At 36.7% G+C, this 26,443-nt stretch overlaps 1 protein-coding gene across 2 annotated transcripts in view; it reads left to right on the top strand.

Annotated features, from left to right (window-relative positions):
- KHDRBS3 (KH RNA binding domain containing, signal transduction associated 3) overlaps positions 1-26,443 on the top strand; it is a 90,288-nt gene that overhangs the window by 11,667 nt on the left and 52,178 nt on the right. For both annotated transcript variants that reach the window (XR_009277006.1, XM_058833414.1), the window contains exons 2-3: positions 14,098-14,216; positions 24,393-24,509. Coding sequence is in view for 1 of the 2 variants with exons in the window: in XM_058833414.1 (XP_058689397.1) it covers positions 14,098-14,216; positions 24,393-24,509 (236 nt within the window). In the remaining variant the exon portion in view is untranslated. The remainder of the gene's footprint in view (positions 1-14,097; positions 14,217-24,392; positions 24,510-26,443) is intronic.

Consider the following 26,443-nt stretch of genomic DNA (forward strand, 5'->3'; position numbering starts at 1 on the left):
CCCTTGGAGTGTTCCAGGTCAGGTTGGATGGGGCTCTGAGAAACCTGGTCTAGGGGAAGGTGTCCCTGCCCATGACAGGGGGTGTGCAACTAAATGAACTAGAATGTTACTTCCACCCCAAACCCTATGACCTGAAGTAGCTTTCACCTGTGGTGAAATTTCATCTATGCTTAAGACTGCTGTCAGTCCAATTTGATAAGTGTTGAATAAAATTTTAAGATAAACTTTCCCAGACTTTCAAACTTTAAGCTCTTAGAATATTCCTTTATTATCAGCTGATGAAATGGAGAGTACAGGGAAATTACCATCATGGTATTTATAAATTATTTATTTATAGATGCGCTTGTACAGTTTGTAGACCTGAAATAATAGGCCTTGTTTAAAACCCAAAGTAATAGTTCAATATAAGGTTAGTTAAAAATGCTGGTGTGTATTTTATTACTTACGTGAATGGTAAGTAACTGTCTGTGAGATCAGCTCTATAAAGAATTCTTAAGCAAATCATTCTTTAGATTAAAGCCCTGAAAGTGGAAAATGGATGTGATTTGCTTTCTTAACTGGTAGATCATCGTTTCTTTAGACTTCAGTGGTGTGCTGAGCATTGTGCTAACATAATGTATTTTCTGCCTCTGAGTAGGTTGTAGGTCCTGAAGGCACCAATCCCTTATTCCTGTTCATGTGTTCAAAGCAATGACCAAAGCTTCCAATGACTGCCTGGGCTAGGAGGCTGCTTGCTATGATGCCTTGCATGAGGCTGATGCTGAGTATTTATTTAGTTACCCTAGGCAATAGCTAAGGTACTCAACTTGCTGAATAGCTTCCTTTTGGTCATTTTTCTGGGGAAAGCAGTAAAATGGATAGGAAATAATTGAATCAAAGAATTTCTTTCCCACTTGGATAAAGTGTAAGGTAAAACTGTAGGCTCAGTTTTTTACAGCTCTTTCAGAATATTTTGCTTAATTTTATATTATTGTGCTGGAGTATTAACAGGCTAGAGGTCCACCCTGTAGCTTGTATTTCAGTAAATGTTTTAGCAGTAACTATTCATTATTTCTAAATCTGTGCAAATGATGCTAGTCACGTAGATATGTCTTGTCAGAATCTGTATGAGGTATTTTTTGGCTCCTCATTTGGAAAGGTTTCATTGCTGTTATCAAAGCTGAGATTGGAAGTTCTTCTGCAGTAGTCGGAAAAGCTGAGTGGAGGGAATGCAGAAAGCAAACGTAGTTCCTTTATTCAGGTTTGGTACCTTAAACATGGCTGTGCATACTGTTAGTAATGGATGTCAAACTGTGCTGTAATAAAACAAATGTTAGCATTATTTTTCTTTCATTTTATTGATGACTAATTAGCTGTTTGAGCTGTATCAATTATAGTCATTCAACTTTCTGTAATAATACCGTTTCCCCTTACAGTATTTCATCCTCAAGACAGCCATCCTGACACGGGAGAAATTTTACATGTACCTAATTGAAATCCTAACAGAATAGTGAATGCAATTTCAAGCTAAGCTATAAAATGAAGAAATAAGAGCAGATGGCCCCTTCAGAAAAATAGATTAAACAGAATAGATACTCCTGGCCAGCTACATAGTTAATCTCATGCTTCTTGTTAAGGGGTACTGTCAATAGATAGTTATTATGCAAAGGTAAAGTGAAAACTGTATGAATTTACTGAAAAAAGCTTTTCTTCATTTCCAACTCTTTCTGGTAATTCAGTCTTATGTTTGTATTTTTGAAGTTAGTTATAGCAAGTATGAGTAGTAACTTACTAAATTTGTTGTGCCTTGCTTTAGAAAGGGATCCTGCAAAAAGGGCAGCTCTGTGAATGTAGTTCCATTTACGATCAACAAAAATTCATTGCAGCATTTTTGGTATTTTCTGGCTCTGTGACACAGTGATGATTGAGTCTTTAAACTCAAATGTCAGATTTGGTAGAGGGATTTGTGAATGTGTCTTTCCTGTTGGCAGGAGAAAGAACTTATATTCCCTGTGGTTAAATGTTCCTTTCAGACGTATTAGTAGATAGTCAGATTTTTCAGTTCAGTGAAGCACCTTTATTTCTTGGGTGTATGCAAAATAAGACATTCCAGACTTTTTAGGTGGTTATTCTGTATGTGGCATGTCATTCCTGCACTTGCTCTAAGGTCAGTGAATCCAGAGGGGAAGTGAGATTTGAAACTCAGTAGCACATGATCCTTTCTCTAGGAAGAGTTCTTCATGGGTGCACAAGTATCCATTGTGACCAAATTTCTTCCCAAACTCACTTTTTTTGCTTTGTTTCTCTCTAGTAGCAAGGAGCAATAAAAATAATATACCCTATTAATTGGTTATTGCTGTCTCAGCTGTCCTTCATCTTTTAGGTACTCACTCTAAATTTCTTAGGCAGCTGTATTTTTTAAAATTCATTCCCTTTGTCCTCTGCCACATCTAGAAGTTAACTTCTTTCTGTACTTTTGGAAAATGGAGCATCAACATTTTCTTTCCCATATAAAAGCAATTTAAGCATCACTGAATCAAGAAGTAATGGCACCTCAGGTAGTTTGCGTTGGCACTTTTCTTATTGTTTCTTGGCAGACAGAAGTGATGAAGGAGCAGAAACTTGAATATATGGGGCTGTGAATGCAGTTGGGGGACAGGCAGGGCAGCTGTCTGGTTAGAAGCAGCTTCTGCCAGTTCCCAGCACTATTGTTAAAAATATGATCATTTTTGTTTTTGCTGTCGCACCTTGCATGTAGGTGAACTTCCCTGGCTGTGAATTGTCTCACTGCACTTAAAGGTGTCAGCTGTCTTGTGCCTGTGACACTTTGTAGTAGTTGATTTTTCGGTTTATAATTTGTAGAAATGTACTGAAATCTGCTATTTAAACTATTGAATATAGGAATTGTTCTCCTAAAAGCACACATACTCATCACTGGGAAAAAATTGTGTTTGGTGAAAGTTGGCATTTTGAAATTAACTGGATTAAAACTAAAACAGTAACGTGTCTAAAGTTATTTCATCAAATACCTACATGACATAATTTGGCTACGGTAAAACTCAGGCATCACATTTTAGAATTCTGTATAAGCATTTGATTTTAAACTGTCTTCAAAACAAATTAGTAAAATGAATGAATTTACAATTTCTTGACTGCACAGAACATGCAGTTTTTGTGATTCTTACAGCTATACCATAACCATGTCTGTTGGAAAGAAATTTGGACCTTTAAAAATACTTTTTACTGAACAAAAATGCTTTCTGTAAACAAATTTACTAACCTGAAATACAACTTACTCAGAAGGAACTGCTTAGTTCTTTTTAAGGTAAACATGAAGATACTTTCTTTGTGGAAAAATTTTGAGTCAGAGCTGTTTCTTACAGCAAGTAAACCCATACCATAAATGTTATTAAACTGTACTATATTTTAGCTTTGTAAGGTGTGTTTCAGAAAAAGCTTACTGGCATAAGTTGATAGTTACTTTAGATATTTTTGCAGGTATAAAACTTAGTTTGTTTCATTTTTTTCTTAAATATGGAAAGATGAATATGTTCTATTAGGTGAATGCTAGAAATACTAGTTTGAGGGAAAAAACCAGCCCTTTCTTCATAGAAGCCGTGGAAGTTGGAAGATTACCTTCTTCAGGAAAGGTGCTCTGTGGACAGGCACATGGTCCTGCAGAGGCAGAGATTTATTCCAGCTGTAGATGTGGCTGCTTTCCTCCAGAAACAGGTCTTGAAAGATGTTTGGTCCCTTCCTTATGATTTCAAGCTGGATTGAGTCCATAAGATGGACTTTCAAGTTTTATGACACTTCTTTGGGAGTCTGATTTTGTTCCACAGTTCTGTGAAGTGGTTCAAGTGACTTCATGAGGATAAGTTTAATAGCATAATATTTGGGGGAAAAAAATTGAATGTGGTAGCAATATGCATTACTTCTGTGTAATATGTGTCTTCATACACAGAAAATAATTTGGATTTGCCTGCTATTGAGCATTTGGAATGCATTATAAGTAATGTTATCCCTATGCTAGTTAAAAATTAACTTGGATGCTAGAAGTTTTTAACATCCAATTTATGTTGAAACTCATACATAAAATTACCACACAAATTTCTTTAAGCTGCACTTTCCCATGGGACAGTAGATGTGCAAGCTGCCTTTGTACGTTTTTCCTGCCAAATCACATTACTGCAGCCCAGGACTGTAATGGGTGACAAAAAATGAAAGGACTGCCTACAATAATTTTGACATAAGTGGTGCTTTGCCTCTTTATCTGCTGGCAGTGGAAGTGCCTTCCTTCTGAAGGAATCATGAAGTGGTTTGGGTTGGAAGGACCTTAAAGGCCATCTAGTTCCAATCACCATGGGCAGGAACAACTTCCACAGGACCAGCTTGCTCAAAGCCCATCCAACCTGGCTTTGAGGTTAGAGGATTAAGGTTGTGTTAACCTAATCCAGGATGGTGTGTTGGAATTAGTCCCTTTTCTTTCACACATGCCAACTAATGTCCATAGGTTTGTTTCCTACATCTGTGGATCAGAATGCACAAATGCTTGAGGATGCTTTAGGTTGTTACCTTTTCCATAAATATTATGAAAACATTTTTAAAATTTGTGATTTTTTTTTTGTTTTACAGAGTAATATACAACTCATCTATTTTATGACCCATGACCTCCACCTGTTTTTGTGGTTTTGTGTTCTTTCTGTACAAGATTACTTTTTCACAGCTTACTTGCACTTCAGTAGTTTGTGTTTTAAAAAACAAAGTTTCAGACATTTGAGTCTCAGGATTCTGATAAATTTCCATTAAAGGACCAGGAAGCTGGTTTTAAAAATCATCAAGATGAGAAAATTATGAACAATAGGTTGAAACGAGATTATACAAGAATGTTACTCCAGTGTACACTGTTTTCAATGACTTGTCTTTTTGAGACTTTAAGCAGGGATTGCATTCACTTTCTGAGTTCACTTCATCAGTGCAATGCCACAGAATATATAGATTTTTTTTTTAATCAATTCTATAGTAAGATTGAGGTTATACTTGGTGGTAGAGTTTATGTAGGATCAGTGGGTGTGAGCTTAAGTCATAACAGTGTCTGGTGCTAACTCTGAATTTCACTGACTTAAATACAAGAATTAAAAAACATAATACTTGCAATAGCAGGTATTCTGTGCGGAATATGGACAGTGACAAGTTTTTATTGGACAGAAAAATGCATTTTGCACAATGTGGTGTTCTGGGAAGCAGTGGGAAGAGCTGCATGCTGTGTGCATTTTCAGCCAGGCACAATGGAGAGAGAAAACAATGGACTGCTGTACCCTGAGTCTGTCCATATCTGTTTTTCTAGGCTGTTTCAGCATTCCTAAGGTGAGTGAATAACATTAATTTCTACCGTGCTCTCAGGTAACAAATCATGGCTTTCTATGTTCCAGTATTTCATGAGAAATAAATCCTGGTCTGGAGACAGAATTTATTAGAACCAGTATTTTTTCAAAGTACCAAAGATGGAAAAAAAAAATCTTTCCTTCGAAAAATAATTTCAAAACTCTACAGCAAAACAGAAGAAATCAAGATGCTTGCTAAAACTTGAATGAGACGAAGGATCACCACTTCCAAAGTGCTGGCAGTGCTGTTCTGGTGCAGCCCAGGTTCTGGTGGCCTTTGCAAGTGCGCCTTCCCGGACAGTGTTCAGCTTCTTCGAGCTTCAGGTCCTCTTCTGCACAGCTCCTTTCTGGCTGTTTGGTTTCCTGGCCATTCTCTTGTATGGGATTACTCCTCCACAGGCACAGGGCTTTGCACTTCCCTTTGAGCTGTGCAGGACTGCTGTCAGCCCATTCCTCCAGCTCTTCAAGGCAACCCTCTGGTGTTTGAATCGCTCCTAGTTTCCTCTTAAGTGTAAAGCTGCTGAAACTTCACTCTGTGCCGTCAAGCCAGGTCATTGATGAAGATATTAAATATCACTGACCCTCAGAGTTCACCACTGCTATCTGGCCCCTGGCTGGCCTGGTTGTGATACCCCTGACAGAGTCCTTTGAGCCAGGCAGGTCAGTTTTCAGTCCACCTCAAGGTCCATGTCTCCATCCTGTGCCTCATCAGCCTACATGAGGATGGGGTGTGGGAGGCTTATCAAAAGCCCTGTTGCAGATGGGGTGGACACATCAGCTCTTGTCTCATCTCATGTTGTTCACAGCACTGTTTAGTACCAGTGACTTCCCTGCCATAAATTTGTGCAGACTGCTCTCATGTTGTCCTATGCTTGGAAATGATTTTCAAGAGCTGTTTACTACATGACCTTCCAAGAGATCAAGGCGAGTTTTACCACGCTGTGGTAAAGATCCTCCTCCCTGCTCTTGAAGATAGGACTCATACTTGCTTTGCCTCAATCCTCAGGGACATTCCCTGGTGACCATGACCTTTCAAAAACAGTGGCCTATTGATGGCATCAGCCAGCTCCCTCAATATTTCTGGATGTTTCCTGAAACACCTACTTTAGTGATGATTTCAAGTAAATTGTGACTTAAAGAGGGGCGAGTTGTGTTTTGCTGGTATTTATCAGTGGGATATGACATGTTAACTGAATTAAGGATTGCCAGAGTGTGAGGCTCTACCTTGGCCTTCTGCCATGGGAATGGAGGCTCCTGGCAAAGCTCTAGTTGCCTAAAAATGATCTTTAGAGAAGTAAAAGATAACACTACTTTGTCTTGCTGACGGCTACATAAATCTTGCATAATGCTAAGTAAACAGCTGTACACTTACTTGTGTAACTATCAATTATACAAAACACAGGGATGTGTTTTGTTAGCATAGCTATCTTCTAGTATTAAATATGGTTTGTTTGAATCTGCTGCCAGATTTTTAGACTACAGTCTTTGCCAGTGCCTTAAAGTGTGGTTTTAATAGTGCTCAAGTCTGTCTGTTTTAAGGGTCAACAACTGGATGTGCTTTGGCTACTTTTTCACCTTGGCAATAGTTTAAAATGTGATATTTGCATATTGGGAGCTGTAGGTTGTATCCATTTTTCAGTTGAGATCTGACTTACATGTTTTCTTGTGAAAGTTGTCAGAGGAGTCAGAGAAAGTTTGTAGTACTCTGCAGTTCCATGTGCATGATAAGGAAGAAAGATTATAGACCCTTCTTGATGTCTCACCAAAATGTGCGTAAATGGAAAAGGTGGAACAGCTGCTTGTAAGGACTCCTGATAAAGAATATTAACTTCTATTAATAGAGTCCTATGCACCAAGTAGTGTAAGATGCTCTGTATATTGGATTTTAAGTTACAAAAGAAATGAGTTGACTTTTTGTAGTTAGTGGATGCCTGACCTCACTAATTTAAAAATGTTGGTGCTTAAAGAAAGATCTGCAGTAGGTAAATGTACAGTAGGTAAATCATACAGCTGATTTCAGCGTTTCAAGTTATCTTCACAATGAGATAAATAATTTTCAGTGGAGTAGGTTGAGGATATGGGACTGAAGTCTATGTCTACATCTTGTTTTCTTCCTGAGCAAGACTGATTAAACATCTATTAATACCTTATACATGATTTTGACAGTTCCAACTGTGGTACTTCCTACCTTCCTGCTAATATTAATCAGTCTAAACAGATTTTAGTGGAGTAATTTTTGATGTGAAGGTAATAGGTGTTGAATTAGTTTTGAATTGCTTAAATAAAAAAGCCCATTCAAAATGTTTGTCATTTTGGTGACTGAAATGTATTTTCAGATCAGTGCAGATAGTAGTACTTAGACTGTAAAATAGAACTTATAATGCCTGTGAATGCAATTTAAATAAAGATTGGTTTGAGTTCTTCAACAGGATATTATTATTAATTTGAGGATTCTGAATGCTGTAGACATCATTCTAGCATGAACTGCTTATTTTATTGTAAATTGAAATTAGATTCATTGTCAGTTGCTTTTACAAAATTAAGGTGGTGTATGAAAGACAGTTATTCGGAATTCAACTGTTGTAATAATACGCATTAGTTGAAGCAAATTAGCGTGGTTTTTATGCACAATTCATGCTCTTAATGCATTACTTTCTATGCCAGTTCAGAATTAGGACCTATTATGAATGCAGAATTTGTGTTTTTTAAAAAGACTTCTTGGAGGATTAAAATGTTGGCTGAGGAGAATTGGTGAAGTTTTCTGAGGCTCTTAAAGAAATGGGTGTGGGTGCAGTAATAGAGTAACAGCATTAAAAATTGAAAATTCTGTTGCATTTTTTATTTGTGTTTTAGACACATTCAGGATGAGTCTAAATGTTGCCATTCCACATAATATTTAGTTTCCTTATTCTAAATACTTTGAGGCTATTTTTGTTTGCTTGATTACTTTTGTTTTCTGTTTTTCCTTTTTTTTTTAATGAGGATACGCTAATTAGCATTTATTTTGGAAATATCTTGGAGGGTGTAAAAAGGGATATTTGTCTAAGCATTTACTCATATCAGAAATTGTTTAGTTGCTGAACTTGTATGTTTTTCTGAGGGATTGTCATGCTACATACAGTTGAAATTGGGACATTCTGCATTTTTCTGTGAATGTCTTCACAGAGAAACTGCTTTGAAGCAAACTAGACTATGCTAGACATGTTTTAAGATATTCAAAAGTAGGAGGCTAAGGTTGCCTCTGTTTAGTGCAAAAATTGGGAAGGTTGTCCAGCTTCATGCTGATCAAGAGGACGGGGAGTGAGTAGTAGGTCTCTTGGAGGCTGCTGCAAAGAAATCTGTGGGGTTTATTTCAGCAAGTCTTTTGAAATGTATTAAAGCCTTGGTGTGGTGATTCTAGTTCAGGTTCATGCTGTGCAGTACTGTTTTCAGCTCAAAAGATGAGAAATATTGGTTGGAGAGGTGCTGATTCAAACAACTTTCAATCATCCCCTAGGAGAACAGGGAATAAAGGAGTTGAGGGTAAAAAATGTATAAACTGAATCAAGACCATTTTACTACAGCAATAATGAGATTAAGCTTTCATCAATTTAATTGAACTTGGAATTGTAATTGGGTTCACCATCTTGTTTTACTGTACTCTGGTTTTACAGAACTCCTGGAATTAGTCAATATGAGCAATTAGTCAGCATCTGGCACAGCAAACTTCCTATGACTTGGCTTAGTTGGGAAAGCTGTAATATTTTTTTAAGAGTAGCTATTCTTGAAATGTGTCTTCTGAGATAAGTTATGGTTTTTGCCACAGCAAAAATTTCCAAATAATCAGTATGGAATGCTGATATTCCATTAAGGAAAACCTATTTTTTTTCTGAAATCCTGCTACAACTGACTTGGAAATCCCCCTTTTCCTCTGGGAGCTTGTCTATTACCAAAGCTTGAATGCATTCATTAAAGGAGGTCTTCATAAAATGCAAACTAATAAATCAAGGTCTGTTTTTTGTAGTACCATCACTTTGTTTTTTTTTCTAAGGTGAAACCAAAAGGAATCCTGCAGCCAGAGGAGCTGGCCATCCAGCTCAATGTTCTGTCTCCAGCAATGGTGAAAAGCAGTGAGTTTTCAAGAGCTAAAAGGACAGGGAAAGTATGTAAAGATACTCAGCCTTCAGTTTGACTTAAGAGCTTTTTGAATTGAGGAGGGTGTGATTTTTCTAAGTCAACTGTGAAGGTTTGAGGAGTCACTGAGAAATGTTATTGCTATTGGGCTATGCTTCAGTAGTTGTATAACATGCTTGATTGAGTCAGTCTAAATTTTGATGTTTCCTTTTCTCAGATACAAGGCAATAAAATTGCCAAAATAAAGCAAAATCTATTGCTTCTATTGTATAATGTTAGTAATTTTCAAACCCACTTGATTTAGGAGTATTTTTAAAGGATAATGTAATTCTTAGAATATCTTCACTTTGAAAATGGTTGTAGAAACTACTTCTAGTGCAATTGTAGTGTAGTTCCATCAATGCCCTGTTCTCTTAAGCCATGATCATGTGGCTATCCTTGAGTAGCCTTGCATTTTTCACTTGTTCTTCCATCTGAAGTAGGAAGAAGTTAGTACAAAATTATTTGGTTATTATGGAGTATTTGGTAAGACATCTGAATCTCAGGAAATATAGTAGGAACTTTCTTAAGGATTTGCAGGCAAATTGACCTGGTTTCTGCTTCTCCTGATCTTGTGTAAAGGAAATATTGCCTTAAGGACAAATGCAGTAAACGTTTCTGTTTACTTTGAGGTTGACATTTGATCTTGTATTTATTATATTGATTTACTACAGACAAATAGGGCATCACTTGGCTCAGCGTTAAACACAAGTATTTATATTGGCTTAGCTGAGGCAGCTGGAATCCTGGATTCCTGTAGTTCTGCCCCAGGAAGATTAATTCTAACTGAAGAATAATACGAAACAATTCTACTTTGTCATTATCTGATGTATCTACCACTGTTATTTGGTGAATTAACTGAGGACTAATCATTGCTTAGATCTCTGGTATGATTAAATGTAAAGAAAAAAATGCATGCAGTTAAATTCCTGTTGCATTAGCTGCATCCTTGGTCTGAGAACATGAGATTTTAATCTCTAGCATTATGGGAAGCTTTAATCACATGTTTATTTACTGATTGTGATCTAGGAAATGGCATTGCTTCATATAGCTAAGCAGTGCAGAATGTAATCTAAGGATTAAGAAAAGGCAAATCTTCCTATCCATTTGACCTTGAAAATCTGATTGGATTTCCTGTGTGATCTGGCATGATTTTTCCCTAATTATCTCAAGCTTGATGTATGTGAATGAAATTGCAAGAGCTGTGCAGATATGGTTAAAATTCTAATGCTTAGCAGTATTTCCCGTTCATCTTGGATTTCAAGTTCAAAGAAATAAAAAAAAAAGTAAAAGCTGAGATAAACTGTGATCAGTGGACTAGACTTTGTTCATACAAAACTAAAGTCCTTTACAATACCAACGAAGAGGCAGAAAGTCGTAAATAAATTTGATTAACATTAGACCATAACAGGAAAAAATTACTTAATCTTACTTTGTACTGCTTTGGTAGTGGACTGTGGCTATTTGTTGGTAAAGTGATTTGTCTTTAAAATAAATGGGGAAAATTGTGATCCATTTTGCTGAGAGCTTATTTTGCAGCCTCTTAATGGGTTTCAGTAGCTTCTTCAAGCAAAAAGAAAGTTGTTTAACCAGTGCAGGTAAAAGAATAAAGGGATTTTGCATAAAATGTTCAATAAAGTATGTAGACACTTGGCGTAGAACTGATTTTTGGAGTAAATAATGTGTTTCATTTAATAATTACTTCAGCGACTTGAAGTTCAGTATCTACTAGAGCAAGAGAACGATCTTTTTATGATTTTTATTAGTCCAAGTAGTCCCATATTATGAGCATATTTAGCATTAGTCACGTTGTTGCAGCCAAATACCTAAATTCAAATACCTAATTCAAATAACTTTTCTAAGCTAAAGTATTTAGGAAATACAATTAGCAGTTTATTGATCTCTTAAGGAATTTATGCAGCTGGCTCAGCTGAAGAATGTTCCTGAGGTAGAACTCTGTGCTTAACTCTTCAAGTGCGTTTTAACTGCATCTGAGGTTTCTGAAACAACTAATTTCCAGTTGTAATATTTCTTGGCAGTTTTTAGGAAGTTCCTCAAACCCCTGTTAATTCATAAATTTGTGGTTCTCACTTTCAGGTAGGCAGGGGGATTGCATTGTATGCCATGCTGTGTATTTGGGGATAACAGCATATGACTCAACATGAGAAAACAAATTTTTAGCTTTACCAGTTCATAAAAACTTGGTGGGCTTTGTTTTTGAAGGTACTTTCATTTTGTAAATTTAGATTCTTCAGGAAAATCTTTTATTGTAACAGTAATTACAGTGACTGAGAACTTGTAAAGGTTTTGTATCAGACTAGGATCAATTGAACTACATGGGGGTCTTGGTGAACTGCTCTGTCACAAAAAATACAGCAAAATGCATTAATGGAACTCAATGTTGAATGGAGTTTCATTGTGCTTTTCGCACTTGGAATAAATTTTAGTCCTAACATTTCAAATCAATATTAAATGAAGAAATATCAAATTTTGTTGCAACTGCATTTGCCTCAGTCATAACAAATGGATGTATTTTTATTACAGTTTTAATAATCAGCATTTTGCAGTATAAAATATTGCTAAAGAACAGCAGGTTTCTGGTCAATTTTAAGCTTTGAATGTTTATACTGATAATGTAATACCAACAGCAGCCTTAAAAATTAGTGTTGTGTTTTTACTTGTAAAACATAAAAACCTCTAAGTAACTAATCTTGTTTTTCACGAGAAATCAGAGTTTTGTCACTAGTGCCCTTGTTACATGAGGAAAGAGGGGTGTTAGATGTATATCTGTATTTGAATGCTGTGATAGTATTATGCTTTTACAACTGAATGTGGTATTTGGAAACTTTGACTTATGAAAGATATCAGTCACCTGATTTCTGAGTAGGAGAATCACACTCTATAAAATTTTAGTCTTATTTTCACCTGGATATGAGTTCCAAATTGAACTGATACCACTTTACATCTGTTTAATTGCCTGTAATTCCCTAGTCTGTAATTGTGGCATTTCCAAATTTCCATTTTTACCTGGATCTCAACTATTACAAAGTTCTTCAGTTGTTGTTAGCTGGTGGGATAATGGTGCTGGAGGCTTTTTTTTACTGAGCATGATGAAACAAAGGACATGCTTGAGCATGGAGGTTGCTTTGATAGGGCTCCTCCAGAATTTTTACATTTCTACAATCCTTAGGAATCAAAAAATTCATAGAGACTTGAGAAGAAGTTTTGAAAGTACAGGTGGGGAATTATTTTCCTTCAAGAAACCTTCAGATAGTCTGAGGCTGGTTTGACTTTCTTAGTTTTCAGACACTGAACAGTAACTTAGATAAATTGTTTATTTCCTGTTATGTGTTAGTGAAATTATAAGTTGTATGGAAGTTTCAGTTATTAAAAAAGACATTGGCATCTTAATTTCTGTTGTGGTACATGGAAATGGACTGGTATTCATTAAACAAATCTGATAACTGTGCTTGGATCTTTTTCCGTAGTTAGAAATTTGTTGGTTTATTCTGGTTTGCATTGGACCTAATTTCAAACCAGACTGCCTTTGAAAGTGTACTAAAGGCTGGTTTTGCCTATATTTTTGATTGGTTTCTTTGTGCTCAAGTTTTCATTACAGTCTCCTCTTGGCATAAGACCACATTCCCATTAAAGAAATTATAAGGTCTTGATGAATGTCCTTCATTTCTAGTGGTTGAGTAGAGTAGAAGGGTGTTTCTTGTTGTGGCAAATGAACAAAGTATATGGAGGTGTTTGTGAAGGAAAAGAGCTAGATTCCCAAAGAAGAACTTCTGTGGCACTTCTGAATTGGTTTGGGTTTTGGTGTGGGCTAACAAGTTTAATGCTGCAGTTCCCAGCATGATGGACCCAATCCAGCAAATACCTCAAGAAGTGCTTCAGTTTGTCTCCCTGTATGCACCTTGTTAATCCTCTCTAATGAAATGAAATCTGCAATTTTTCATTAGCACCCTGGAGAGTCAATATTTTGAGGAAAGTATAATCAAGAGTCAGTTTTATGTGTATCTCTGAAATGAATAGAGTAATGCAAGCCAGGGTTTGAACTTCTAAATCCCATTCCTAATAATGTCATTGTTGGTAGAACACTAATCTCAGGTTTTTGGGTATGATCTCTATGCCTCAATTACATTCCTGAAATTCTGAAAGGTTAACTTGACATTTGCTCATAAGTGCACAGTAGAAAGCCACCATTGAAACTTCATACTTTATTTATAGAAGAGGAATAAAATTGTTGAATATTAAACTGTTATGTATTTTTAATTTAAACATGCTTAAAGGTATCTAGGAATAGTTTTCACTACTTGAGCCATATAAAAGAATGTATACTAAGTGTTAAATGAATAGTGTTTACAATGCTAATTCAGCATGCTGATATAAACATGAATATAAAAAAAGGGAAACATGCTTTACTCTATTGGCCTTGTATAACCAATTACATGTATTAATTACACAATACGTCATATGTTTGCCATACATTATTAGCTTTGAAACTTATACTTAATTTGAAGATTCTTAACATTTAGGTTATTGCATTAAACTGAAAAAATAACTTTTTCTTTAACAGAAATTGAAAAATTCCAAAAAGGGGAAGGAAAGGAGGAAGAAAAGTATATTGATGTAGTCATCAATAAGAATATGAAGTTGGGACAAAAAGTTCTGATTCCAGTTAAACAATTCCCTAAGGTAAGCCAAACTTTCTTTTGATAAATTTAGGTTCTTATAAGCGATATTTCACTAGTATCTTAACTCTTTCTTTGAAATGTAACATTTAAAACTATTACTAGTCACTATTGTTACTGTTCTGCGATCTGTTCTATAGGCACTCTAAGGTAGAAGTGATTCTTGTTGGAATAAATGTGCGGGAAAGTGGTGCTGGTCACACAAAATGGTATGTTGAGAGCAAAAATTGAACCATATTTTTGGGATAGCAGGATCTTCTTCAGAATATTGAAAGGAAAAACAAATTTTGAAGTTGAATCTGATGCCAGGCTTTGAAACTTCCTTATTGTAGCTGGAAGTGCAGCGTAAAATGCACCATTAAGGAACTATTTGTGTAAATTTTGTTTTCATCCTCTTAAGTTTCAGCCATTATTATTCTTGAATGAATTGTAGCTTGACAGCTAAATTATGCAATCTGTTCTGGAGGGGTAGAGACTGTTTCATTAATATTTTTGCCCACCATGAATTCTTAACACTTCTTTACTGCCAAGTATTATCCTGCACTAAAATATTGCTGCCTGGAAGCATTTATGCAACATTCAGTAGACTCTGGAACTTTATTATTTGGTGCTGCTTAAAATTTTAAGGTTAATGTTATGACAATCAGATTACCATTTTTTTAATTTGTTTGAAATGGCTTTTTCTTCCTACTAGAAATTTCAAGACTTTCTGTTCATGGAGGAAAAAAAAAATCACCATTCCTTCCTCTTGTTTAGGAAAACCTTTTATAATTGGGGATTTTTTTCTGCACAGTATCTGCTTTTCTCTCAGGCCTTTGCAGGGTAACTTGTATTGATTTCCTTGCTGCTGTTCAAAGTTTCATGAAATATTCTTTGAGTGAGTGCAAGGTGACACATCATGTGGGCACCTCTTTGGAACTCTGACTTAAGTCATCTTTATGACTAAGTAGAGCTATATACAAGCATAAAGAAACGTAAAGATTGGAAGGTAAAATATAGGAGCCCCTTACTCCATGGTGAGTGTTTCCAAACAGGATGTTTTTCTTCTAAATGTTGAGATGTAGATAGTTGAGCTCAGGGGCATGAAAGGCAAACTGCTATTAAAAAAGGAAACTGCCTTCTGAAAGATACTTCGGCTTTATCTAGTGTCAACTTTGTTTGTAGGTCTAAACACTGAAATTATTTGGGATAGCTAGTAGGAAAGCCCTTGTATATTCTGAATGGCTAGAGGTGCTCTACTGTTTGGTCAGTACTTCTGACCCATGGAGACACTGAACTGGAACAAAGCCTGGTGTGTGCTATGGAAAGAAGCCTGAAATGAGGTCCAAGCAGATCCAGGGGTGCAAAATAAAACAGCTGTGCAGAACAGGCATGTCATGTGAGTTCCTCCATTTCCACTAGGACTGCCCCACAGAAAGCAAAATATGGTTATCTCTATTCACATGAATTTCTCTTCTGACAGAGTGAAGAAAATCCTAGGTATTTTTACCATCATATTTGGGGGATAAACTTATCTTAGAAATTTCCATTTTATTATGTATAGATGGATATTTGTTAAAGGTTGCTCATTAAAGATTCTGTAGAGTCAAAAAGAACTAAAATTTCTCTTATAGGAGTAGTCTGGGAGGTGAGTATCAGCTCAAAATTGTGATAGGTACTCTTGATATCTCTGAAAAGCACCTGCCCTAAACCACAACCAGTCACTGCAATTTACTATCGCTTGGTATTAGAACCAGGCTTGTGGTTTTGTTTTTGAGATCTAGTAAATTAGGATACATTGTATGAAGTGATATAGCTTCAACATGGCAAACCAAGAACCTTGTCCTGGCATACTGTAGTCTGCAGTAGGTGACATGAGTTTTAAATGCCTGTACATGGAAGAACAAAGTCTTTTTGCATCAATAAATTTTTGAAGTGCTAATCCTATTTCTGTTTCATGTGTTGAGAGAAGGGCTCAAAAGTTTGAGATGCTTTGTGGAAATTTGTGGGATAGATATGGGGCTGTTCCAATCATCTTGGTTCCCCTGAGCTCTATGTAGAGTGCAAGTGTTGGGTATTCACCTGATTATGATAGCAAAGGTGACTTCACTAAGGCAAGTGCCTGACAAAACTGGTGAACTCCTTTGACAGGGTTACAGGGTTGGTAGATAGGGGGAAATGCAAGTGATGTCATCTACGTGGATTTGTGCAAAGCACTGACACTGTCCCATGTGTCACTCTGATCTCTAAACTGCAGAGATGTGGACTTGATGGATGGACCACTTGGACTTCTTACCAAGGGCATGGAGTGATTGGACAAGTGGGAATGGCTTTAAATTGAAAGAAGAGAGATTTAGATTAGATAATAGGATGAAATTCTTCACTAAAAGAGCAGTGAGGCAGCTGGTGTAGTTGCCCAGAGGAGTTGTAGATGCACTCCATCCCTGGAAATGTTCAAGGCCAGGCTGGATGGGACTTTGAGCCACCTGATTGAGTTGAAGGTGTCCCTGCCCATGGAAAGGAGGTTGGAACTGGATGATCTTTAAGATACTTTCCATGCTGTACTTTTGTTATTCTCTTCTGCAAAACTTACCAGAAAATATTGTGGTCTTCATAAAAACCTGAAACAGTGTTGCACATAAATGCTCTGTGCCTCTGCACTGCTGTTCTCTATGCTGGTGTGCAGTTTCCTAGACCATTTCACCTGTGGTAGGTGTTGGTATTGCTGCAAATGTGTTGTTGGTTGAAAATAATAGGGGAGAATTCCTTGGAAAAATGCTTAAAATATTTTTCTCATTTTCGAGGTTTCTTTCTTCTGATCAGTGTTAGTGACAAATGTTTCAGATGAATGAAATTCTAGACTTATATATGGATGAAATCTGTGCAAAAGAATTTTCTGCATGTCAATATTGAATTCAGAGTTCTCCTATCATTCTGGCACGTTTGCCTGCAGTCCACACTAATGCTGTTACCTCTTGCACAAGATCCTGAACAAAGACATCTCCATATTTTCAGGAGATAGCATATTTATGGCATTAGTGACCTGAGAATCTGCTGTTTGGAGCTGACAAAATCATTATTATACTTGATAAATATTTCAAACAATCATTGGGTTACCAGTTTGGGTTTAGTCTAACTAATTTTGGTAACCAGGAAGTAGTGAGAAAAACCAAGTTTGCATCAACTTCATTTGAAGAATAGTCCCCTAAATAAACAGTCCTGCTTTTAAACTAAATCTAAAAATGCTGAAGTTATTAAAATTGTTAAATCCTTAACAGGGATAATAGATGAAAATGAAGCTAACCACAAATAGAAGTGATTTTTCCCAGCAGAGACTATTCCTTTTTTTGTGTCTGCCAGGGATGACTGTGGGAAAGAAAGATGCCTCTGCTGTTTATGTGTATTGATATGTCATTAATCCTATCCTAATTTTTTGTTATAAAAGAGGTCTGTGAACAAAACAACCCATTAGTACCCTGCCCCCAAGCAAGACAGCTTGCTAGAACTGAGATGTATATTACATAGCCTTTTCCTTCTTTAAAACTTTCCTGTAACTCTGACTCCTTGAATAAATCATAATAGCCTCAACACAGGTCAGGCAGTCCAAGCTCTATCAGATCAGCCTGGCATGGTAATGCTTGCTCACATTTCCTGTCCTGTCAGATACATTCTCATGAGCCCATGGCTGGATCCTGTGCAATTACCTCTGACAGCCCTGGAAGGTGACAGGTTAAGTGCAGCAGAAACTCTTCAACTAAAGTGCAGAGCAGCTGGGTTTCTGTCAGAAAAGAATCTGGTAGACCGTATTTAAAAGTATCTATTGCACTTTTTTAAGCATCTTCGTTTACTTTGAAAAAACTCTGAATTTCTGGTCCTTCCCTTAATGCACAAATAGCTGAGTGTTCCTGGTGATGTGCTTAAACGGCCTCCTACCTAAGAGCTCTTGGTTCTTTCTGTGATACTCTATAGTTACATCCTTTAACTGGGAGCTTTTGCCTTACTCAACCCTTGATAGTGTTAGTTAATATGCTTAATCTCATGCTACAGATAATTGGTCTAAATGTGTTTTGTTGGGTTTTTTTTTCATATCTGCACCCTGATAGAAGGTGACAGAATAAACAAGACAACCTGAATTTTGTCTGTGCTATGAAATAACTCAAGATGGTTAGTCCCAGGAGTTATGCTCAGTTTCTTCTTGAGGCTGGTTGTGCATTTGAATAAATTTCTTTGTTATTTACAGACTTATGCAAAAAAAGTTCCTGATTTAATATGTCTTGATACGGTGACAGATAGTCTTACCTGGTAAGACAAAACATTGTGGAAACTCCTTTATAGACTGCAGGCCTAGATACATCTTTTGAAAATATGATTGTGTTGAGTCTTAGAGGTTTTAGCTTTGGTCCAGCTCTGCAGATGCCTCCAAGAGTCCTGAAGTGCTGTGATACGGAAATTAATCTGAGGTATTTAGGTGAAGCTTGAATAAGCTTTGGTAATGCTGTCTGCAATCCTGTTGTAACTGGGACATCTACTACAAGTAAGGATTAGAGAGGTTGTGCTTTTATGCAATCTTACAGGAAAAGGGCCAACTTTCTGAGGTAGAACTGATTTCTAAATCAAGTTACCTATAGATAGAAGTCCATGTGGATGCTGGATGTCTAAGCTGCAGGTAGTGGAATGAGGTCTTGTCAGCTTAGGACATTGAGGTTAGAGTGACTTGCTGTTTGATCAGCTGAATACCTCAACTGACTCTGGGTCATGTGTGGAAATGTGACCCTTAAACCTGTGTTTCTATTGTGTTTCATGCTTGAAAATCATTATCCAACTTGCACAGACTTAAAGGCATAATAGGTTAGCTGGCCACTCAAGGAAGGTCCTGATGTGGTTGTGTTGGTGGAGGGACTCTGTGGATCTGTCCCAACTCTGCCATGAAGAGCCATCCATCACTTGTGAAAGGTGTTTTAGAGTTTTGTTGTGTACTTCTGAGGCAGGGAGGTGTTATCCCCCTCCCATATGTTTAATGAATATGCATTGTGAAGTAGTTTGGTCTCAGAACGCTGATTTTGCTTTGACAGTTTGCTGAACTTGGGTGCTCTGAGTTAAGTGAAGAAAATAGCTTCCATCGATGATAAATAGAATCATGATGGTTTTCCATGAGAGGGGTCAAAACTGTGGGGAATAATTATTTCCATTTTGACAGGCTACCATTTTAAAAATTTCTCATAGATCTACACTTAAATACTGGGTAAATCTCAGAAGTTAGGAAGAAATGGTCTGTTATTCCCCAAAGTGATACTTTCAATATATTTTCTCAAAAGTTACTGACTTATGGAACTGGTATCCATTTAAGTCCTTTAGCTCAACTTTTAAAGTGAAATACCTGTTTTAAAATGTCATTGTCATATATATCTGCTGTTGTTATGTAAAGTCATAGAGGGATTAATATTTTAATCACATGACTAGTTAGAAAGCACTATTTTTCATAATACCTCAGCTCTAAGGATTTCTTAAAGCAGAAATGAGAAAATGTGGTTGCATAACCAGAAGTGATGTGGAGGAACAAGCATCAATTGTAATAACAGGGATAACTTCTGAGCAACTTTATAGTAACATTGACCAAGCTTTCTGCTATGAATAAATGTTTAAAGAACTACTGCCCTGTTACATGAAGGAGAGTAGTTTGTGGTGTAACATAAATACTTGAAGCATTTACCTTTCTATAGAGACTTTCTGAGATGAATAGGAAAAAAAAGCTTGAAGTTTGCCTTTTTTCGGGTCATTCTAAGGGAAAGTGCCCTGAATCTTAATTAACTTTTTATTTTTTTTCTAGTGACCCTGTCACAGAGAAACCATTGCAGAAAACTAATATGTCAAGAAAGCTTTCTATGGCTTTAATAATAACGGAGTGCTTAAAGCTTTACAGGAAAGCATTTGGTCAAGCATTTATACTTTCACTAAGTATTTTAAGCTGGATGAACCATTCTTAGCAGACTTGCCTTGGTTGGGGATAAACAAGGATTACTTTTTCTATTATATCCCCTTTTCTGTAATATATACATTTAAAAATACTGTAGCACTAGCACTAATTTATTTTTTTTTTTCTTTTCTGGCTATAATTCATATAGTAGATGAAATGGTTCTAAAGATAATACCATGTTCTTTGAATGTTCTTTGTAACTGTGTTTCTCCAGAAATGTTTTCCGGGGAAAGTGTCAAGCAGTGATGTGGTGATAAGGAAACAAATCTCTAGACAGCTGTTCCAGTCATGTTTTGATTTGGTGATTCTAAAGAAGTGGGTCCTATGCAGTGATGCCCATAATCTCTTTTGTATGATAACTGAAAAAATGCTTCTTTAAATGAGGATTTATGAACATCTAAGAAAGGAAAAATATTTGAAGCAAAAACCTTATAATAATTTTGTTTCTATTGTGAAAGATGTTTTCCTTTTAAGATGTATTGTAAATTGGAGATTTTTGTTGCAGACTTTAGGATAATTGGTAAAAGAGAAACAGATTCTTTCAGTACAGTTAACCAGTATTTGCCAGCTAATGGACACCATGATCAAGAGAAAATCCTGTGTCCCAGGAATTTGAGGAAGGCCTATTGCACTGTATGGTGTATCTTTACCCACAAAGTAAACCAGAGGTACAGGAGGATGTGCTTTCAGTGATCATAGATTTTAGGAATAAGAATACCTCTCAAATCTTGAATCCTTTTGCTCAAACCAATGTATTATCAGATGATATTTTGTTCAGAGGGTACCATTTGTCAATATTTGGTTACAAGTGTAGCTGAGGTGCTAATTTTTCCCATTTTATCTGTTTCCTCCCAGATCTGTTAATCTGAATCTTGATACTGTTTTTGCAAAGATGCCTGTAATTTTGCATCAGATACCATATTTGCCAAATCCTTTGGAGCTGGTCTAGGTGCAAATTTGAATTGGGGACTTTATCTCCTCTCTTACATGCCATTGTCCATAGTTTACTGGTACTTACCTAATACATTAGAAGCTGGCTTAGTGCAGAGACAATTTCTGATTTAACAAAGGTGATCCATGATTATGGTTGATGCTGTGGTGGAGTTCATCTGTCCTGTAGAACTGAAAACTTCACCAGCTTGCCCTGGAATTCAGTGACTGCTTTAATACCATATTAAGCTGAAGCTGGTGAAGGTGAGAATGATTTTTGGTATTTACAGCAGTTTGGAGGTGATTTTGGTGTATTGAGAGGGGTGAGTAAAGAGGAGAGTCTGGCATGTCTGATTCTCATCCAGCACTACTGGATGTGACTGGTCTGACAAGGGCAGAGTTGCTCAGATGTCCCATTTTTTGCTATCCAGTGTATTTAATTCAGAGATAGTTTATAAGCTTCAGTTCAATAATGAACCTGAATTTGTTCTTTGTTCTTGTGCTCTTGGGGCAAGTAAACCCTAAATGTGGAACATGGGAAGCACCTATGCAGTTTGTATGTGAGCAGTCTTGTCTAAGAGCTAACCTGGATCTTCCAGGCTTACTCACTTCTGTAACACCAGCAGATGAACAGGATTTGCTGATTTTGTAACTAAAATTTGTTTTACTGTGTGCTGCATTTGTACACTTAGGTTTGGGTCCTTCTGGTATTTGATTGAAAGCAGTGAATAAGTAATAATAGCAAGTTAGAGACTGATACTTTGAGTGTTTCTATATCTATGAAATATTTCAAAATAAACCTTTGATCAGATATTTCCAATTTTATATAAAAGGGAGATAAACCAATAGTTTGAACAAAATGCAGTACTTGCTCAAATTGAATAATCTGTTTTCTACTGAAAGTATTCCTTCAATATCATAAACGGGTTTTATTTATGGACTAATCAACTGAAATGTTCCAAAGCCTTTTAGTTTTGTTATGTGGGAGCAAAAATGCTTTGTGATTGCTTTGTAAGCTGTATTTTACTAACCTTTGTGCTTTTAAGCTACACCTAGAGGTACTGTGCTTTCAAATCAGCAGAATTTCAACTTGCAACACAATCTTCTTTTGCTTCAGACTTGTCAAATCAAATATTTGGAGTCTCAGTGCACAGAAAAGAATAGTTCAATGGATCTCAGGATACAGACAATACATTTTCATATTCATTAAATGTGTCTAGAATATGTCATCTGTGCAGTCCTTGTATAGCTTCTGTAATGTCTGACTTTGGCACTAGAGATTTCATGGTTTTTAAAAGATGACAACTTTTGGAGGTATTAAAGTTTGGTAGGTCAAGTTTTGGATTTACACAACATTAAGCTACTTGGTTTTAACTAAGCTGCAGTAAAGAGGAACTGCTTCTTTTTGTTGCCAGTAGCTTAAAAGGCTATTATAAGTAGACATAAGTAATCTTAAGTAATGCTTGAAAAAATGAGGTGGTATTTCACTACATGAAAGCTTTATTTTGAGCTAAACTATGAGCTACACTAAACTATGAGCTTCCTTTCAGGAAACTCTTGATAGGGAATAATTGACTCTCAAAGTTCAAATTTGTAACAAATTGTTTCAATTTGTTTGCTCTCCTTACTTACACCTTCAGAAACAATAAAATCAGAAGTCCAAGTTAAAAGGAATCTCTAGAGAACATCTGCACCTTCAGATGTTCAACCTTCTGTTGAAATGATGGTAAATTAAATTGCACAGGACTCCATCAGTGGCCTGAGTCCTGAATATTCTCAGCAAGGGAAATTTCTACTTTTATCTGTTCAATCTTTCTGATTAATATTTTTCTTGACTGTATCTTAGGACCTATATTAAAAAAAAAATTAAGAAATTTCCCGAGAATTTCTTGATGGGACCTGGTAATTTAAGAAAAGACTGGTTCATGCAAGGCCTTAAATTTAATAGTTTCTGTGGACTATATTAATCTATGAGCCATTTTCTCAATAGTATTATGACAGTTCTACATTGGGAATTGAACTTAAAACTAGTAAGGGGAATAAACTTCTATTTTCATATTTAGTTGACCTTCAATGCTTGCTTTCCTTTTTGTCTTTTTAAAGCTGAGAGAAAAAAGCTTTACTGGAGTTGTAGACTTTCTGCATTGTAGGGTGAGTGCAGCTGGGCCTTTGTTCCATCAGCATTTCCAGTGTTGGAACAAGAGATTTGAGACTGCCATTGCCCCACTGTGAAGTCCTTTCAAATAACTCCAGCTGAACAGGGAGATTGGCCCATCTTGGCTCTTCAGTGACACGGCAGTAGAAGGACAAGCAAAGAACTTGCAAACTGTTTTATAAATTTGAGGCCACAAAGCTTAAGCTTGCTTGCTGTTCAGCAGTTTTATTTCTGCCTAAAACTATATTTTTAACATGATTGTGTCACTTCAGTTGTTTAGTACCTCAACCTCCTAATCTGTTGTAACCAGTTTTCCATTGTGATTTATCAGTGGGAGTGGGAGGTAACATCTTTTTAACCTTCTTTTTCTGGTTGGGACATCTGGAGGAGCCCTTTCTGTTACTCTGTGTCCTTTGCCAGATTCAGTTTCAGCTTCATCTGGGCCTTCCTCACCCCAGCTCCACACATCCAGACTTATCTATATTCTTCCCTGAGGGCAGTCTCTCAGGATATCCTACTGGTCCCACTGCTCCCCAAAGAGCAGGAAATCTGCTTTCTTAAAGCTCAGGAGCCCAGCTGTATTCCTCACGTGATCCATTTCCAATGCACCATCCCTGCCTCCAATCTTGGTGTCCCCAGTGAGCTCATCTGTGTTGGTGACCAACAGGTCCAGTATCGCCTCCCCTCTGGTAGGTCTGTCTGTTACCTGGCTCAGGAAGTTATCCCACATGCATTCCAGGAGTCTCCAGGGTTGCCTGTGGCTCGCCTTGCCACTTTCCCAGGAGATGTTGGGGTGATTGGAGTCCCTCAGCAGGACAAAAGCCTTGGGCACGATGCCTCCTCTTAGCTGGAGCAAGATGACTTTATCAACAGGCTCCCTTTGATCTGGCAGCCTGTAGTGGACACCAAGTTATCCTTGAGTTCAGATACTTCTGTGTTGTTGGAGCCACTGACATTCTATTAATTGTACTATACAATTGTACTTAATTCTTTTTTTAAATTTATGGTCTAATCATTTGCACCTATGACCAAAAGTTGTTTCAGCAAAATACTCTTTTAATTTCCTCATTGCCCATTAATTTACAATTAGAAATCCACTGAAGTTAATGTGTTGGGTTTCTATTTTTTTTGTTTTCTTACAGTTCAACTTTGTGGGAAAACTTTTGGGTCCACGTGGTAATTCCCTAAAGCGTTTACAGGAAGAAACACTGACAAAAATGTCTATTTTGGGAAAAGGTTCTATGAGGGACAAGACAAAGGTAAGGCCTGAGTATGTCAGTGGAATTTTGTTACTTAACTTAAATTTCTGAGGAGGGCAACAAACCTTGTAATGATAATTGGAACAAATAAAAAAGCATAGGAGATCCTAATACTGTTTATTGGTTAATGTCTCTCTTTGGCTAGTCAAGCCAAGATTCCACATGCAGTGGGCAAACCAAGCCAATAGATGTCACGTAATGCAAGATGGAATTTTATGGGATCTGAATTACTGTCAAAAAGGGACACTGGAATGGGAACAATGTGGCTTTTATATTGGTCTTTATGGGAAGTGAAAAAAACCCGAAATGCTTCATGTGTTCTCAAGGTTGTGAGATGTAGCCAGTGAGTGAGCTGATTTTCATTTGTGTGGTGTTATAAGAGCCTTAGCATGTAGAGTTTTCATAGAATTACAGAATATCCCAAGTTAGAAGGTACCTGCATGGGTTATCAAAAACTTCTTGCCTTGCAATTAATGGAGAAATTAATGGAAGCATTGCCAAGTCATGTTACAGAACTAAAATAAAATACAATAATAAAAACTAAATTGACAAAAAAACCACAGAATTACTTTAAAAGTTTGGTTATGGGAATGATCTTATAGAAAACCATGAAATTCTGTATGTTTTGTTAAAAGTGCTTACTGAAATGCTTTTTTTACCAGGTCCTACGCAGAAAATTATGACTTTGTTTCCTTATTGCTGTTATCAGCCAACTTGATTGATAAACACAGAAAGGAGGTTTCTTAGCACTCTGTCTTCTGCACAAACTAACCACACAGTGATTTTTTTCTCCTTTAGGAGAAAAGGACAGGGAGTGTGTAGTGCAAGTATATGCCAAAAAACAGTATATGGGGAACTCAACTTCCAGTGCTTGTGGCTCATATATTGAGTAACTATGCCTAAAGTATTTAACTGAGAAGCAGTTTCTATTAAAACAAAATATTTTAACTGTGGCATTTATATTAGGTTACTTTCTATTTTTAAAATCTCTTATTTGTATTGGTAAAATAATGATTTTGCTGACAGTCTAATCCTGCTGAGTGACCTCTTAATATTCTTGGTCTGGGTGCACTGACAGTGATCTAGACTGTTTTTTTTAAAAAAAAACACTTTCATAGTTAAACACAAATCATGTTGATAAGAATGTTATGCATGAGGAGCAGAAATAGATTGTCACATATAAAACTCAACCTGTAATTAGGGGTGTGCAGGGGAGGAGATTTCAGCTATCATTGCAACTTTCAGCTTTAGTAATCTAAACAGTGAAGTGCTTACCTGGCACTTGCCAAATACAGGAAACTGCAGGGGAGTGTTAGTTTTTTAGACAGCAGAACTGCTAATTATTTGACATAATGCTATCTGATAAAACACTGAAATTATTTGTAGTGCTGGTTTTATCCCTTGGACCTGTCAAGTGCACATGGGCAAGGGGCAGCCCAAGAAAAAGCAAGTGCTGTCCTTTTGGTCTGTGAATATCTTGCATGTGAATGTCAGTATTTGAGAACTGAGCTCTGCTTCACTCTATTGAACTCAGCTTTGCAGTCATTGAATTGGCTTGGGTGAAGGAAGATGAAAGAAATAAGCTTGCTTCTGAAATAGCTGGTGAGCTCTTTTTGCTAATACTCTCTTCCCTCATCTCATATGCTGTTAGCTTTATGTCCAAATAGCACAGTTCTGTGAAGGATGCACTCCTTGGATAAAAACTTCAGTGAGAACAGAAAATAAGTATCAAAGCAGCATAGTAATACTGAGATTGAAATAATATTTTATTTCAAAATAGTAAAAGTAGCTTGCTCGTGTGGAATATTAGATCAAACCTGTTTCTGTAGACTTTCAAGAAAAGAGTGTCTTCTTCATGAAACTAGTGCATCTGGAAAAACTCTTGGAAGCATTCCTCCTCGTGCTACAGTTTCTGTATGTGAGCAGAAGCTGTT

The sequence above is a fragment of the Poecile atricapillus genome, chromosome 2 (genome assembly GCF_030490865.1).
Source record: "Poecile atricapillus isolate bPoeAtr1 chromosome 2, bPoeAtr1.hap1, whole genome shotgun sequence".
NCBI classification, from domain to species: domain Eukaryota; kingdom Metazoa; phylum Chordata; class Aves; order Passeriformes; family Paridae; genus Poecile; species Poecile atricapillus.